A 14,558-nucleotide genomic window follows, 5' to 3' on the forward strand; every position below is an offset into this window, starting at 1 on the left:
TTGAAATAATGTGTTCTCTAGTATTCTCCTGTCTTTGGGACAGAAAGATTCCACAGCTCACACAGTCAACCTGACCTAAAGTCCTGTTCTCAACTCTGACAACTCCCATGTTGCTTCCATCTTCACTACTCCCCCAAAATGGCAGATTACCAGACTCCTCTGTCTCCAAAGCCAATGAACCATTTCATAATCTTTCTTTTCTTCCTAGCAACATTTGACTCAGTTTACCATCTATTCTTGAAATGTTCTTGTTCCCATGTTTTATTGTTTACTTGCTGCAGAGATGACAAATGACATTTCCTTTAAAGTAGGTTTTCTTAACCTTTTTGCTCCACGGACCCCTTTGCTAGTCAGGTGAAAACCACAGAGCCCTCTCAGAATGTAGTAGCATTTAGTTTTATGACACATACTCAACATCAGCATGTCTTTAAATTTTAGGATTTATTCAAAATTATGTTGTACAGCTTTCCTATAATTTCAATACTTAATAATCTAACATGGTTCAACATCTGTTCAGTCACTTTCAGCAAACATTTAGAAATTCGAGTTTTCCCACGGCGTCATAAAACCAGGCAGTTATCCACTGCACTCAGAACACACTACATCAAAATAAAAATCATACTAAGTCTACTCTGTACTGTGTATTATTTAATAAATATATCACACCTGCACCAACATATTTCCACAAGAATAATGTTTTTTTGAAGTTTCAATTTAAGCTCATATTCCCCCTGAAATCTTTCCATGGACCCCTGGCTAGCAATCCCTGCTTTAAAGGCTTTGCATGCTGTTTTTGTTTTTTTTTTTAAAACAAATCAGTTTTATTGATATGTATTAATAAAGCTTACCGTCCATCCAAAGTGTACAATTATGGTATTTGGTATAATCACGTTGTTGCGCATTCATCATTTCAGTCATAATTAGAGCATTTTCATAATTTAATAATAATATAAAACAAAAAAGCAGACAAAAGGTTCATCACTGGTAATCTCTCTGCTTCCCCTGCTGCACATAGCTGCTATTTCTGGCTATTCTTGCATGTTTATTTGTTTTAAAGCAGTTTTATTGAGATATATTCACATATTATACAGTCTACCCAAAGTATGTAATATTGGCTTTTAGTTTAATCACAATGTTGTGCATTCATCCTCATAAAAATTGTAGACCAATTTCATTACTTGCATGCTGTTTTTTTTTTTAAAGATTAATTTCTTTATTTCTCCCCTTCTCCCCTTCCCACGTTGTCTGCTCTCTCTGTCCATTTACTGTGTGTTCTTCTGCATCCACTTGCATTATCACGCGACACTGGGGAACTGGGTCTCTCTTTTGTTGTGTAATCTTGCTGCGTTAGCTCTCCATATGTGCAGCACCACTCCTGGGCAGGTTGAGCTTTTTCCATGCGGGGCAGCTCTCCTTGCGGGGCGTACTCCTTGCATATGGGGCACCCCTGTGCAGGGGTGCCCCTGCGTGGCACGACACTCCTTGTGCACGGCAGCACTGTGCTTGGGCCAACTTACCACATGGGTCAGGAGGCCCTGAGGATTGAACCCTGGACCCTCCATATGGTAGGCAGACACTCTGTCAGTTGAGCCATGTCCAATTCCCTTGCATGCTGTTTTTATAGAAAAGAACAATTAAGTGGTAGTAACAGTGTTTAAAAATAGGAGAATAGAACTCCTGGGTAGAAGGAAAAAATAATTAACTATTTAAAAGTTGATGTGTAAAATTTTTTCTTGTAGAGATTGGAGCCACAGTTGGCCTTGTTTTTCATTCATGCTCAGATAACCTCATGAATTCTTTGTGGATTATTAATAAAACCTTATTTAAGACCAGTTTTTATGAAATAAATTCTTTGGATTAGTAGATAGTTCAAGTTAATCAAATATGTGGTCCAACTCTGGGAAAGTTTATGTGACCTTATTACTTACATTTTGGCCAACTTTGGTTCCATATTGTCTTCATTATGTTGCAGATGAGGAAGCGCAGAGATATTAATAAGTACTTGCCCAGATAACGTAACTCATAAGGGAGAGAACTAAGGGTTGAACAGAGTTCTGACTTGCAAGCACGTGTTCTTAACCACAAACCACATCTTTTTCTTTTTCAGCAAGTTTTTCTCTAAAAACTTCAGTTAAGTGTGATGTACAACTATTTGTGTTCCACTTAATTACAGTTTTACTCTTATTATTGAAGAACATTTTTTAACATCACCTTGGCCAGGCCCCTCATTTATCCCAAACGGCCCCCACAGCCATCTATGAAATAGATATTTCCTCAAGCATTGTGAATGAGGAAACAAGTCCAGAGAAATTTTCACTCATGTCTTACTGGTAGTAAACTGCAGTGCTGAGATTTAAACTTAGATCATCTGGCACCAAGTGCCATATTTTTTGTTGTTTTTGCCATATTGTGCTGATGTTTTGAGTTCTTTCTGACTTTTCACAAAGGGTTTTGTTTTTTCAATTGTTTACATATGCATAAAACATAAAGTTTGTCATTTTACCCGTTTTTAAGTATGTAAGTATACAATTCAGTGATGTTAACTGCTCTTACAATGTTATTCTGCCATTACCACCTTCTATTACCAAAATTTTTTGTCACCAAAACAGAAAGTTTGTACCCATTAAGCATTAACTCCACATTCCCCACACCCTCCAGGTCCTGGTAAGCTCTAATCTACTTTCTGTCTATGAATTTGCCTATTCTACATTCTACATATTCTCCATATAAATGGAACCATACAACATTTGTCTTTTTGTATCCAGCATTGGTGTAAACGTATCTGTTTGAATCCCTGCTTTCCTTGGGTATATGCCTAAGATCCAAAAAGGATTTTGAGATGTATCTTAAAATTGATTTGTGACATTAGAATGAATAAACAATAGATATTAGTATTTCATTATCAGTAAAATGAAAACATTAATAAGGACAATTGGACTTTTTTAGGTAGTCATTTTTTTCAATAATTTAAATTTCTGGCAAATTTTGGTAATTTACTATATGACTTTTTGGATAATTATTATTACATGTTAATGAGTTTTAGTCTTTTAAATTCTCAGGAATTTGACAGAAAACCATGACTTGATAAGTATAATCTAGGTCAACATCTGTTTGTAACACCCTACACTCCTGGAGTGCAGTAGAAAGATAGTTAGCTTCTTGACAAATAGTCAAAAGTTGGAATCAGCAAAATACTAGTTTAAAATGAGAGAGTTGTTGCGGAAGTACTCACAGCAGCGTAGATCTTGGTAAGTGTTTTTTATTAAGAAAATTTCAAACTTTATTAATTTTGTGAACTTTTGAAAATAATTATTTTCAATAAATAAAGAAACTTTAAAAAATGGGAAAGCTTAATTTATATAGGTCCTTTTTAAGTGTTGAAGCTGTTCCTGCTTTATGAAGTATATGCGGTAAGTTTAAGTACATAGGTAACAAATTAAGAGTAAGAGGTTAAATTTATGATTAACATACATAAATTATGAATAAGAAGTTAAATTTGTGATTAAAATTGTGTATAGACATGTGAGAAAGAGTTATATTAATTGAAATGAAAGCATTAATTGTAATGTCCTGGAAGAAGAATGCCATTTTTACTCCCATCCCAGTCATTGTTTGTAACTTTAGACACATAGCTCTTAGCAAGTGATTGGGATCACTGTAACACTCATCTGGGCAGCAGCATCTGCAGAGCTAATCGTTGAGTAGGTCTGTCCCAGACTGACTACTGGCAGGGCCTTCCTCAGATCAGGCCTTGGCACATTGGCAAGGAAAGGTCAATCCTGGATTGCAGTCAATAAAGCAGTGCTCCATCTTTGACCACTTGACTGATTTGCTGTAACCCTTGAAATGGTCTGTTCTTTCTCTGGAAAACTCTCCATTTGGTGGGAATTGAAATTTCCCAGAATGAAATAATTCCATCTCATTAAGAAATGTGTCCTATTTTTTGGTGTATATAAACTTCAACACTTTAGACAATGAGTACTTTGAAAGATGGGTATTTCTAAGCTCTCAGAACTGCCTTTTAAACCAGAAGATAAATGTTCTGGAATTTTAGAAAAATCTGGACATTACAGTATTGCCTCAGTCCCAAGAAGATTTTCCATACTCTTGTAGGGTCTTCAAATTATTTATAACTTGAAGCAGCCACTTGATCTGTTGTGTTTATCATCGGATCTAGAAAAATAGTGAGCGTACCCATCGAAACAAATACCTTAAAAATGTGAAATACTCATAATAGAAATTTGTGAAATAGTGATTACAAATGAATAAAATATTAACATTAGTCGTCATTCTCTGAAGAACTTATTTGTTTACTGTCTTTAAAGAACTAAAATAGGCTATTCCTTATTATGAATCCACTTTTTCTCTCCTTTATCGTTTCCCTCCAGTGTACCTCCAGTGGCAGAATGGGCTGTTCCTCAGTCATCAAGACTGAAATACAGGCAATTATTCAATAGTCATGACAAAACTATGAGTGGACACTTAACAGGTATTTACAAATAAAAATTAATTTAGTGAAATATGATCTTTGTTCTAAATGTGAAATGTTTCTAGATGTTGGATCAAAGGTATCTTCAAAATGTCTTTCTCTATTTGCTTTTTTCTAAATATGGTTTTCACAGTCCTGCTTATTTCACGTTTTCACTTATTAGTAACTCTTGTCTATAGTTACGTTTATTCTTCCAGTGCCACATACCTCTTTACTTCTTGGTAAAAATAGAACATAGACCAAGGAACCCACCTATTCACCTATAGCAAATCAAATCACTAACAAAGATCACTTCTTTGAATAAAAAATGGCTTCAAGTTCTGAAATCTGGCTCTGTAGATGAACTTAAAACTGCCTACGTAACAGGTCAGAGTGTGAGGGAGTATGTATGGTGAAAGTTGATTGGAGAGTTTGAAACCTGGCTCTGTCACTAACTAGCTGGGAGTCATTTAACTTCTTGGGATATTACTCCATCTATAAAAGTTCAGTGTCTAATTATATGATCTACCTATATATATATATATATATATTTTTTTTTTTTTGGTTCTACGATCTCTTTATTTATTTATTTTTGTTACATTAAAAAAATATAAGAGGTTCCCATATACCTCCCACCCCCTCTCATCCCACTTCTCCCATACAACCTCTTTCATCATTGTGGCACATTCATTGCATTTGGTGAATACATTTTAGAGCACTGCTGTACCACATGGATAATAGTTCACCTTGTAGTTTACACTCTCCCCCAGTCCATTCAGTGGGTTATGGCAGGATATATAATGTCCAGCATCTGTCCCTGCAATATCATTTAGAACAACTCCAAGTCCTTCACATCACATCTCTCCTTCCCTCTCCCTACCCTCAGCGACTACTGTGCCACTTTCTCCACGTCAATACAATTTCTTCCATTACTAGTCACAATAGTTCCATAGTAGAATATCAGTAAGTCCACTCTAATCCATATTTTATTCCTCCATTCTGTTGACCCTGGGATGATGATGTCCACTCTACCTCTATATCGAGAGGAGGCTTAGAATCCGCACGGTTGATGGATGCAGTTCTCTTGCTTGCAGTTGTAGGTATTCTTGCTTGCAGTTGTAGGTGTGGTGGTTGACCATCTTCACCTCCCTGTTAGCTGACCTGGGTAAGTCCAGTGAACCAGAGGGTAGGAGTTACAACTCTGCTGAGGCTCAGGACCCAGCTGGCACATGGACAGTCCAGAGATTCAAGTCTCCTGAATATATAGCAACCCTAGCGCCAACCACAGGTTCAGTAAAAGTGACAGAAGAGGCATGTGTAGAAAGCTCACATCTGAGTCCAACTCCATCACACTCAAGAACACAAATGCCAATGTAGGGCCAACTGACACGGCACTGAATTTCAGAGCCCTCTGCCATGACCATAGAACCTGTGGGTCTCCATAGCCCTCAGTAGATACAAGCCCTCAGGTTGTATCTACTTTGGCTGTCTCTGGGGTCCTGCTGAGGCATGTGTAAGTGCAGCCCCTCTGATGACCTCCTGACTTTTTGTTGAAGACTCTTAGCCATATAAACTCATTTGTCTTTGCCATCTCCCCCTTTTATTCAAGGTCAAAAAGCAGTTTTTAACACATGGTCCTACATGTAGGCTGAGATATTCTGCTGGTCTGAGTTGACCCTTTTATTCAAGGTCTTTTTCTACTTACATCACCAGCTGGTGCTTGGTAGTAATCCCTCTGCACCTAGAAGGTTCATCCCTGGGAGTCATGTCCCACGCTGGGGGGCTTAATAGATTAAAAAAAAAAAATGTTTCTGGTATCTATTTCAGATTAGAAAAGGATTTTATGATCCCTTCCAGAAATCTTTCTCATGAAAGGCTAAATACTTAATATTGATTAGTGTGTTAGGGTTCTCTAGGGGTTGCAGATGTAATCAGCCATTTATGTAATCAACACACTGATGAAATGCCCTTATTACAGTTAGCCCAGTGCTTGCTTGAATGAACAACTGGACACTATTACCTGGCCAAATTGACACATTAGCCTAACCATCATAGAAAGTTATAAAGAAAAGTAAAGGCTTCTTATATGAACATGGTGTTAAAAAAAAAAAAAAAAAAAAGTAACTGCCCTTTAAGAAATATGAAAGGAAGGGAGAGAAGGTTAATTTCCCTGTGGGGGGTGGGGGTGGGTGGGAGGGAAGCACTAATATGTAAAACAGTTTTAAGTATTAAGTTTTACTACCTTTTTTTGCTGCTGCTTACAATTGCAGATTTTATTTCCAAGAGAAAATTCATCCATGTGTAAAAATTTCAGGGTTAGGTGAGAGTTTGAAGGGTTTATGAACTAATCTTGAACCCTGTGCACATAAAGAATCTCTGCAAAGTCATTGTAAATAAGCTTATATTTGTATCTGAAAGGAAGAACAGTAAGTACTGGAAATTCTTTGTAGTCTACGCTCATTCCCTGCTAAAGTAGTAGTCATTTTTATATATGGTATGAAAAAAATCAAACTAACTTACATAGGCACTGTAGAAATATACACTGGTGTATTTTTTTTTTTTAAGATTTATTTTATTTATTTCCCCATACCCTACCCCCCCCACCCGCCCCAGTTACCTGTTCTCTGTCTCCATTTGCTGCGTGTTCTTCTTTTTGTCTCCTTCTGTTGTTGTCAGCGGCATGGGAATCTGTGTTACTTTTTGTTTCGTCATCTTGCTGGGACAGCTCTCCATGTGTGCGGCGCCATTCCTGGGCAGGCTGCACTTTCTTTCACACTGGGTGGCTCTCTTTATGGGGTGCACTCCTTGCGCATGGGGCTCCCCTAGGCGGGGGACACCCCTGCATGACAGGGCACTCCTTGTGCGCATCACACGGGTCAAGGAGGCCCAGGATTTGAACCGTGGACTTCCCATGTGGTAGACGGACACCCTATCCACTGGGCCAAGTCCACTTCCCACACTGATGTATTTTTATGTGCTATTTTACATGGTTTGTTGACACCAGGGCTACACACAGACCCAGAACTATGTTGCCAGCACATCTGAAAACATTCTTCAAAGAATTATTGGTGTTTTCCATGAGTTAATTAAAATAGTATTAAACTGTGACATTGATGTCAGATTCTCTTTCTTGGTAGGTTATGTTATTTATGATTGAAATGCAATATCTATATTCCAAGGATGTACCCAGGCAGTTGAATGTTTAGAACTTTTGAATATCTGAGGCAGAAAGTAAAATTTCAAATATGTTGGAAAGAAAGTAGATTTTGCTATTGTTTATCTGCATACTTTATTCTTAATTTGTTCTAACAGGAATTTAAGGGGGAAATTTTATTTTTAAACCAGACCTCTGCAGGCCATCTCAGGTAGAATAACTTATTACAGTTAATATAGAAATAATGAGAATTTGATTTGTTTTACTCTTAGGTACTTTAGGGAATCAGTAAAGGGTATATTTTAGGCTAAATAGACTGTTGACAGAAATGCAGTTAGATGGTTGAGATGGGTGAAATATAGAGGTTATCATCGTAAACTAAACTATGAAAATAATTTATTTGAACTCCAACCAAAAGCAGTTATTCCTCCAGCTGAAGGATAAGAGGAGTATCCAAAAAGTTGAGAAAAGCTCCCAGATTATAAAGACACCCTACTGAAATATACAATTTAATAGCCTTTGTCTCATTTCTCTTCCTTTTTTTTTTTTTTTGTGGGTTCTTGTTTTTACAGCATGCAAATAACTAAATATAGAGCAATAGCTCTCAACTTTGGAGTTATGATATTCTAGTGTTATGAATACCAGTTAAAGTTGTAGATAATATATGATTTAAAATAAATTGGAGGAGAATCTGGTTTATTCTTATACTATCACTTTCAGTCACCTGTATCCACATGTGGTTTTAGAGTGAGGTAGAATTATAGATAGTATTCCAAGAATTGCACATATCATGCATCCTAGCTTATCTGTGCTTTGGTTTGTGGCAAAAGTCCATTTATTGATGTGCTGTTGAAAGTTAGAGGGATTCCTAATCACCATGTTGTTTTACTGCCACCTGCTTCTTCTGGGTGTTATCAGATTCTGGCTACACCTGTTAGTGTGTGTTGTGGACATCTAGAATGCCATCTATCAAACCCAGCAGTACAAAGTATGAGAACTTTCGTCTTGTAATATGGGCTGGGGAGAGAAGATTATTTAGTGGTGACATTATTTACCACATTGATTACCAGCATTGATGTTGCTGATGATACCACAACTTGATGTGTATGCTGGTACATGCTTTAAAAAGAGATAAAGCAGAGAGGGACCATTCTTTAGACAAGGATATAAAAGTATCTATAGAATTCTGGTAATTGAGTTAACCCTAGCCCCTCTTCTCACAGAGGTGTTTTATTTTCTTGTCACGTTTTGTAACAATGAATATACTATTTGATTTCTCATATGCTCATTAGAAAAGCTAAAGCCTTAGTAATTGTTTGAAATAAAAAATCATTATTATCTCTTTTCAATTTTACTTTCCTACTCAAACATGAATGTTCATAGTAGGGTATGTGAATTTAAGGTTTCTGTTTATCCTCATAATGTTGCCTTATAAGCCAGTACTTCAAAACTGATAACCTTTATGTATGTTGACTTCCACAGGATAGTTGTATGCACTCAAAACTCATTTTTATGCTGTCCTATTATGTTGAGATGCTATTTTAGATGTTGCTGCTCTATTTTAACATCTCACAACTTGTTTTAGGATAATAGAGTAAACCAGTATTGGAATTCCAGGAATCTATTGTGATCTTCTAGAGCAGGAATTAGCAAACTTTTTCTGTAAAGGATAAGATAGTAAATATTTTATGCTTGTGGGTCATAGGCATATACGCTTGGAACTACTCAACATTGCTGTTGTAGTACAAAAGCAACCTTATACTTAAATGAATAGGCATGACCTTGTTCCAAGAAAATTTTATTTACAAAAACAGGCAGTAGACTGTGTTTGCCGTTCTCTTTCTAGCTCATTTATCTCATTTCAGAGATGAAGGAACTGATAGGTAGAGGGGGGAAGTAGTTTTATTAATGCATATGCCATTAGGGACTGGGAAGAGTCAGGTCAGGGATGCAAGTCTCTGGCCTGGTGCTAATCCAAGCTCCAGATCTGGGGATAGTTCTTCTCATTTATTGTTATATTTCTATTTTGGAGTAGATGGAATATTAACTTTTTTTTATATAATTCTGGAGTGAGGAGAATTAATGCAAGTATAAATTAAAATTAAAGCATTTACTAATGTCTTAATGATTCTACTTTAATGTTGCCATCTTAATAACTCATGTTGCAGATTCTCAATAAAATCATCAGTGAAATTTCCTCATTCTAAGATACCATAGAATCTTACAGAACCTTTGCATTAATTCAGTAAAGGTTGTTTATTATTCTTTGACGTTCTCCATTTTTAGAACTCTTTTTTCAATATTTTAGTTTAGGCACCAGTCCAGAATCCTCCTCTCAGTGTGTTAAGAATATTGGAGGTACTCATGCACACAGTCACACATACACACATGCAAATCCTACAGGACTGTATACATATTTCACCAAAACTAGAATGTTCATTATTCATAGTAATCTTAAAATAGAAACCTCCAGAATGCTCATGAACAGTTGAATGATAAATAAATCGTGACATAGTCACACAATGGTATATTGCACAGCAGTATAGATTAATGTTTTGCAACTACACACTCACAGTATGGTGAGGAAAATAAGCCAGACATAACAAAGGACATACTATGCTATTAGAAATTAGACTACCCTTGGTGGGGAGGAAAGGAAACTATGGCAGAATTATTGGCAAGAAGTGCATATGCACAGCCCAGTCTTTAATTGCTGGGTCAACTAAATGAACAAAACAGACCTTCTTAGAATGACCCAGTCTGGCTCCCTGGGGCAGAATACCCTTACGGGGAAGTAACCAGAGACAAAAAAGCCTCATGGAAAAATCATGACACATAAAAGGACAATCTTAAAAGTTTTACCCTCTCTCCAGGGCAAGAGTCAAGTTAAGAAGCCTTGAGAAAATTTGAACAGTTAAATGTGGACTACTCTGAAGGTCCAGTATAAGTTGGACCAAGCATCAAGGAAAAACCTTAAAACATAGCCAATCTACAATAAAATCTAGGCAATAGTGAGAAACTGATCTTCAGAGTAGCCCATCAAAAAAATCAGATGCCTAGACATCAGCAAAAAATTACAAGCCATACTAATTAATAGGAATATGTCTCAGTCAAAGGAACAGATTAAAACTTTAGAGGAGGCACAGACTTTAGAGTAACTAATCAAAGAAGTTAAACAAATCTAAATAAAATCAAGGTGATGGAGGAAAATGTGGATAGAAATAAATTGTGGATATAGAACTAAAGGATATTAAGAAGAAAATGTGTGAGCAAAAAGAATTAGAAAATTTTAAAAGAAACTTAACAAATTATGGGGATGAAATGCAATATAATGGAGATTAAAAATACACTAGGGGTATACCACAGATTTGAATAGGCAGAATAAAGAATTAGTAAACTAGATAAAGAAAATAGAAGAAATTGAACAATGTCACAGGCACTTGAGTGACAGGATAAAGTATACAAACATATGCATCATGGAGAGAAGAAGAAGAAAAGGCAAAAAGGGCAGAAAGAATATTTGAGTAAATAATGGCTGAAAATTTCCCAGCTCTTATGAAACACATAAATACGTGTCCATGAAGCACAACATATTCCAAACAGAGTAAACTCTAATAGAACTGCTCTGAGACACATACTAATCAGAATGTTAATGCCAAAGATAAAGTGAAAATTCTAAAAGCAGCAAGAGAAAAGTTATTTATCACATACAAGGGATCCTCTGTAAGACCAAGTGTCAATTTCTCATCACAAATGATGGAGGTGAAAAGGCAATGGTATGATACATTTAAGGTACTGAAAGAGAAAAACTGCTAGCCTTCAATTCTTTATCTGGCAAAACTATCCTTCAAAAATGAGGGAGAGTTTAAAACATTCATAGGTATACAGAAACTGAGAGAGTTCATCACCAGAAGACCTCCCCTACATGAATTACTAAAGGGAGTTCTTCAGCCTGAAAGACAGGAGTGAGTACCCTGAAGCTGTGTGAGGTGAAGATCTTCAGTAAACGTAGCTAAATGGGTAAATGCAAAACCAAATAGTACTTTATATTCAATATATAACTGTAAACTTTAATTCCTGTAAGAGTTAGAATACAATTGAATAAGAAATTTCATGTTTCCTGATAACGGACACACAAACTATAAAGACGTAACATGGGACAAAAACAACATAAAGGGGAAACAGAGGGATATGGGAGCAGAGAATGTGTATGCGATGAGGTTAACTTGTTATAGCTTTTCAAATTAGTCAGTTATAGACACAGGTTGTGTAATACAAATTCCAGGATAACCACAAGGAGAATATTTAAAAGAAAAAAAAAATAAGACAAATGCAGAGGGATCAGACAAATTAAAAAAGATCAACTGTACAGAAAAGGAGGCTGCAGTAAAGGACAAGAGAGAAAAAGATGACATATAAAACCAAAGAACAAAATAGTTGAATTGAGTATTGCCTTTATAGTAATAACACTGAATGTTAATGGATTAAAACTCCCTGATCAGAAGACACTGATTGGCAGAAGGGATGACAAAGCACAATCCAATCATATATTGTTTACGAGAGACTCACTTTAGACCCAAAGAGAGAAACAGGTTGAAAGTGAAAGGATGGAAGAAGATATCCCATGTGAATAGTAACTAAACTAGAGCTAGCGTAGCTATACTGATATTGGACAAAATCAACTTTAAGTCAAAAACTGTTACAAAAGACAAAGAAGGACACTATACGTTAATTTCAAGGGCAATCCACCAAGAAAAAACAGTTGTAAATATTTAAGCATCTAACCATGATGCTCCAAATTATATGAGGCAAACATTGCTAAGAACTGAAGGAAAAAATAGACACGTATACAGTAATAGTTGGAGACTTCAAAACACCACATTCATCAATGGATTGAACATTTAGACAGAAGATGAATAAGAAAGCAGAGGACTTAAGTAATCTTATGATAAATGAACTAGGCCTAGCAGACTTACACAGAACATTGCACTCCAAAACAGCAGGATATACATTCTTCTCAAGTATACATGGGTTATTCAGAATTGACCACATGTTTGGCCACAAAACAAGTCTCAGTAAATTTTGAAAGATTGAAATTATATAAAGTATCTTCTATGACCACAGTGGAATGAAGGTGGAAATCAGTAGCAGATACTGAACTGGAAAATCCACATATATGTGGAAGTTAAATAATACACTCATATAATCAGTGGATCAAAGAAGAAATCACAAGGGAAATCAGTAAATACCTTGAGTGAAAACGAAAACACAACATATCAAAACGTATGGAATACAATGAAGGCTGTGCTCAGAGGAAAATTTATAGCCCTAAATACTTACATTAAAAAGGAAGAAAGAGTTAAATTCAAAGACCTAACTGCATACCTGGAGAGACTAGTAAAAGAACAGCAAACTAAACCCAACACAAGCAGAAGGATAGAAATAAAGATTAAAGCAGAAATAAATGAAGTAAAGAGTTAAAAAAAAAAAAAGTATCAACAAAGCCAGATGTTGGTATTTTGAAAAGATCAATAAAATGGACAAATCTTTAGTTATACTGATGAAGGAAAAGACACAAATATTTAAAACAGAAATGAAAGGGGGACATTACCTACTGGAAAGAATCATAAGAGGTTGCTGTGAACAGGTGTATGCTAACTAATTAGACAACTTTGATGAAATGTATAAATTCCTAGAAAGACACAATCTACACTATCTCTAGAAGAAATAGGAGATCTCGGCAAACCAATTACAAGAGATTGAATCTGTCATCAAAAACCTCCCAGCCAAGCCTAGGACCAGTTTGTTTCACAGTTGAATTCTATCAAACATTCCAAGAAGAATTAATACCAGTCCTGCTCAGACTCTTCCAAAAAATTGAAAAGGAGGGAACACTGCCTGACTCATTCTATGTGCCAACGTCATCCTAATACCAAAGCCAGGTAAAGGTACTACAAGCCAAGAAAATTATAGATCAATTTCTCTTATGAATTTGTATGCAAAAGTCCTCTACAAAATGCTAGCAAATAGAATCCAAAATACATTAGAGGACTTATACAACATGATCAAGTGGGCTTTATCCCAGGTATGCAAAGTGGTTCAACATAAGAAAATCAATTCATGTAATACACATTAAAAGAATGAAGGGATGAAACCAAGTGATCATCTCATTTGACACAGAAAAGGCATTTGACAAAATCCAGCACCCTTTCTTGATTAAAAAAAAAAAAAACACCACTTAGAAAATTAGGAATAGAAGGAAACTTCCTAAACATGATAAAGGCATATATGAAACCCCTACAGCTAACATCATACTCATTGGTGAAAGACTAGAAGCTTTCTGTCTAAGACCTGGAGTAATGCAAGGATACCCCCTGTCACCAGTGTTATTCAATATGTTCTGGCTAGAAGTTCTGGCCAGAGCAATTAGGCATGCAAGCGGATAAAACCTTAACTATTTGCAGATGACATGATCCTATATTTAGAAAGTCCCAAAAAATCTACAACAAAGCTACTAGAGCTAATAAAGGAATTCAGCAAAGTGACTGTATACAAATTCAGTCAGTAGTGTTTCTGTACACCGGGAATGACCAATTAGAGGAGGAAATCAAAGGGCAAAAAAATCACATTTACAGTAGCAACTAAAGGAATAAAATAGGGATAAATTTAACCAAGGATGTAAAGGACTTATACATGGAAAACTACAAACTTTGCTAAAAGAAATCAAAGAAGATCTAAATAAATGCAAGGTCATTCTGTGTTCATGGATTGGAATTTTAAATACCATTAAGATGTCAGGTCTACCCAAAATAATTTACAGATTTAATGACATCCTAATCAAAATTCTAGCAGCCTTCTTTGCAGACATGGAAAGGTCAGTCATCAAGTTGATTTGGAAGGGTTAGGTACCCAAATAGCCAAAAGCATCTTGAAAAA

General features: G+C 35.9%; 1 protein-coding gene across 4 annotated transcripts in view; it reads left to right on the plus strand.

Moving 5' to 3' along the window:
* ITSN1 (intersectin 1) overlaps positions 1 to 14,558 on the plus strand; it is a 243,466-nt gene that overhangs the window by 100,193 nt on the left and 128,715 nt on the right. For 3 of the 4 annotated variants that reach the window (XM_058296182.2, XM_058296184.2, XM_058296183.2), the window contains one exon: positions 4,389 to 4,489. In XM_058296182.2, the coding sequence (XP_058152165.1) occupies positions 4,389 to 4,489 (101 nt within the window). Of the gene's footprint in view, positions 1 to 3,189; positions 3,249 to 4,388; positions 4,490 to 14,558 lie in introns of those variants that run through there. The other variant, XM_058296185.2, reaches the window with a different exon arrangement.

The sequence above is a fragment of the Dasypus novemcinctus genome, chromosome 4, assembly GCF_030445035.2.
Source record: "Dasypus novemcinctus isolate mDasNov1 chromosome 4, mDasNov1.1.hap2, whole genome shotgun sequence".
Classification (NCBI taxonomy): Eukaryota; Metazoa; Chordata; class Mammalia; order Cingulata; family Dasypodidae; genus Dasypus; species Dasypus novemcinctus.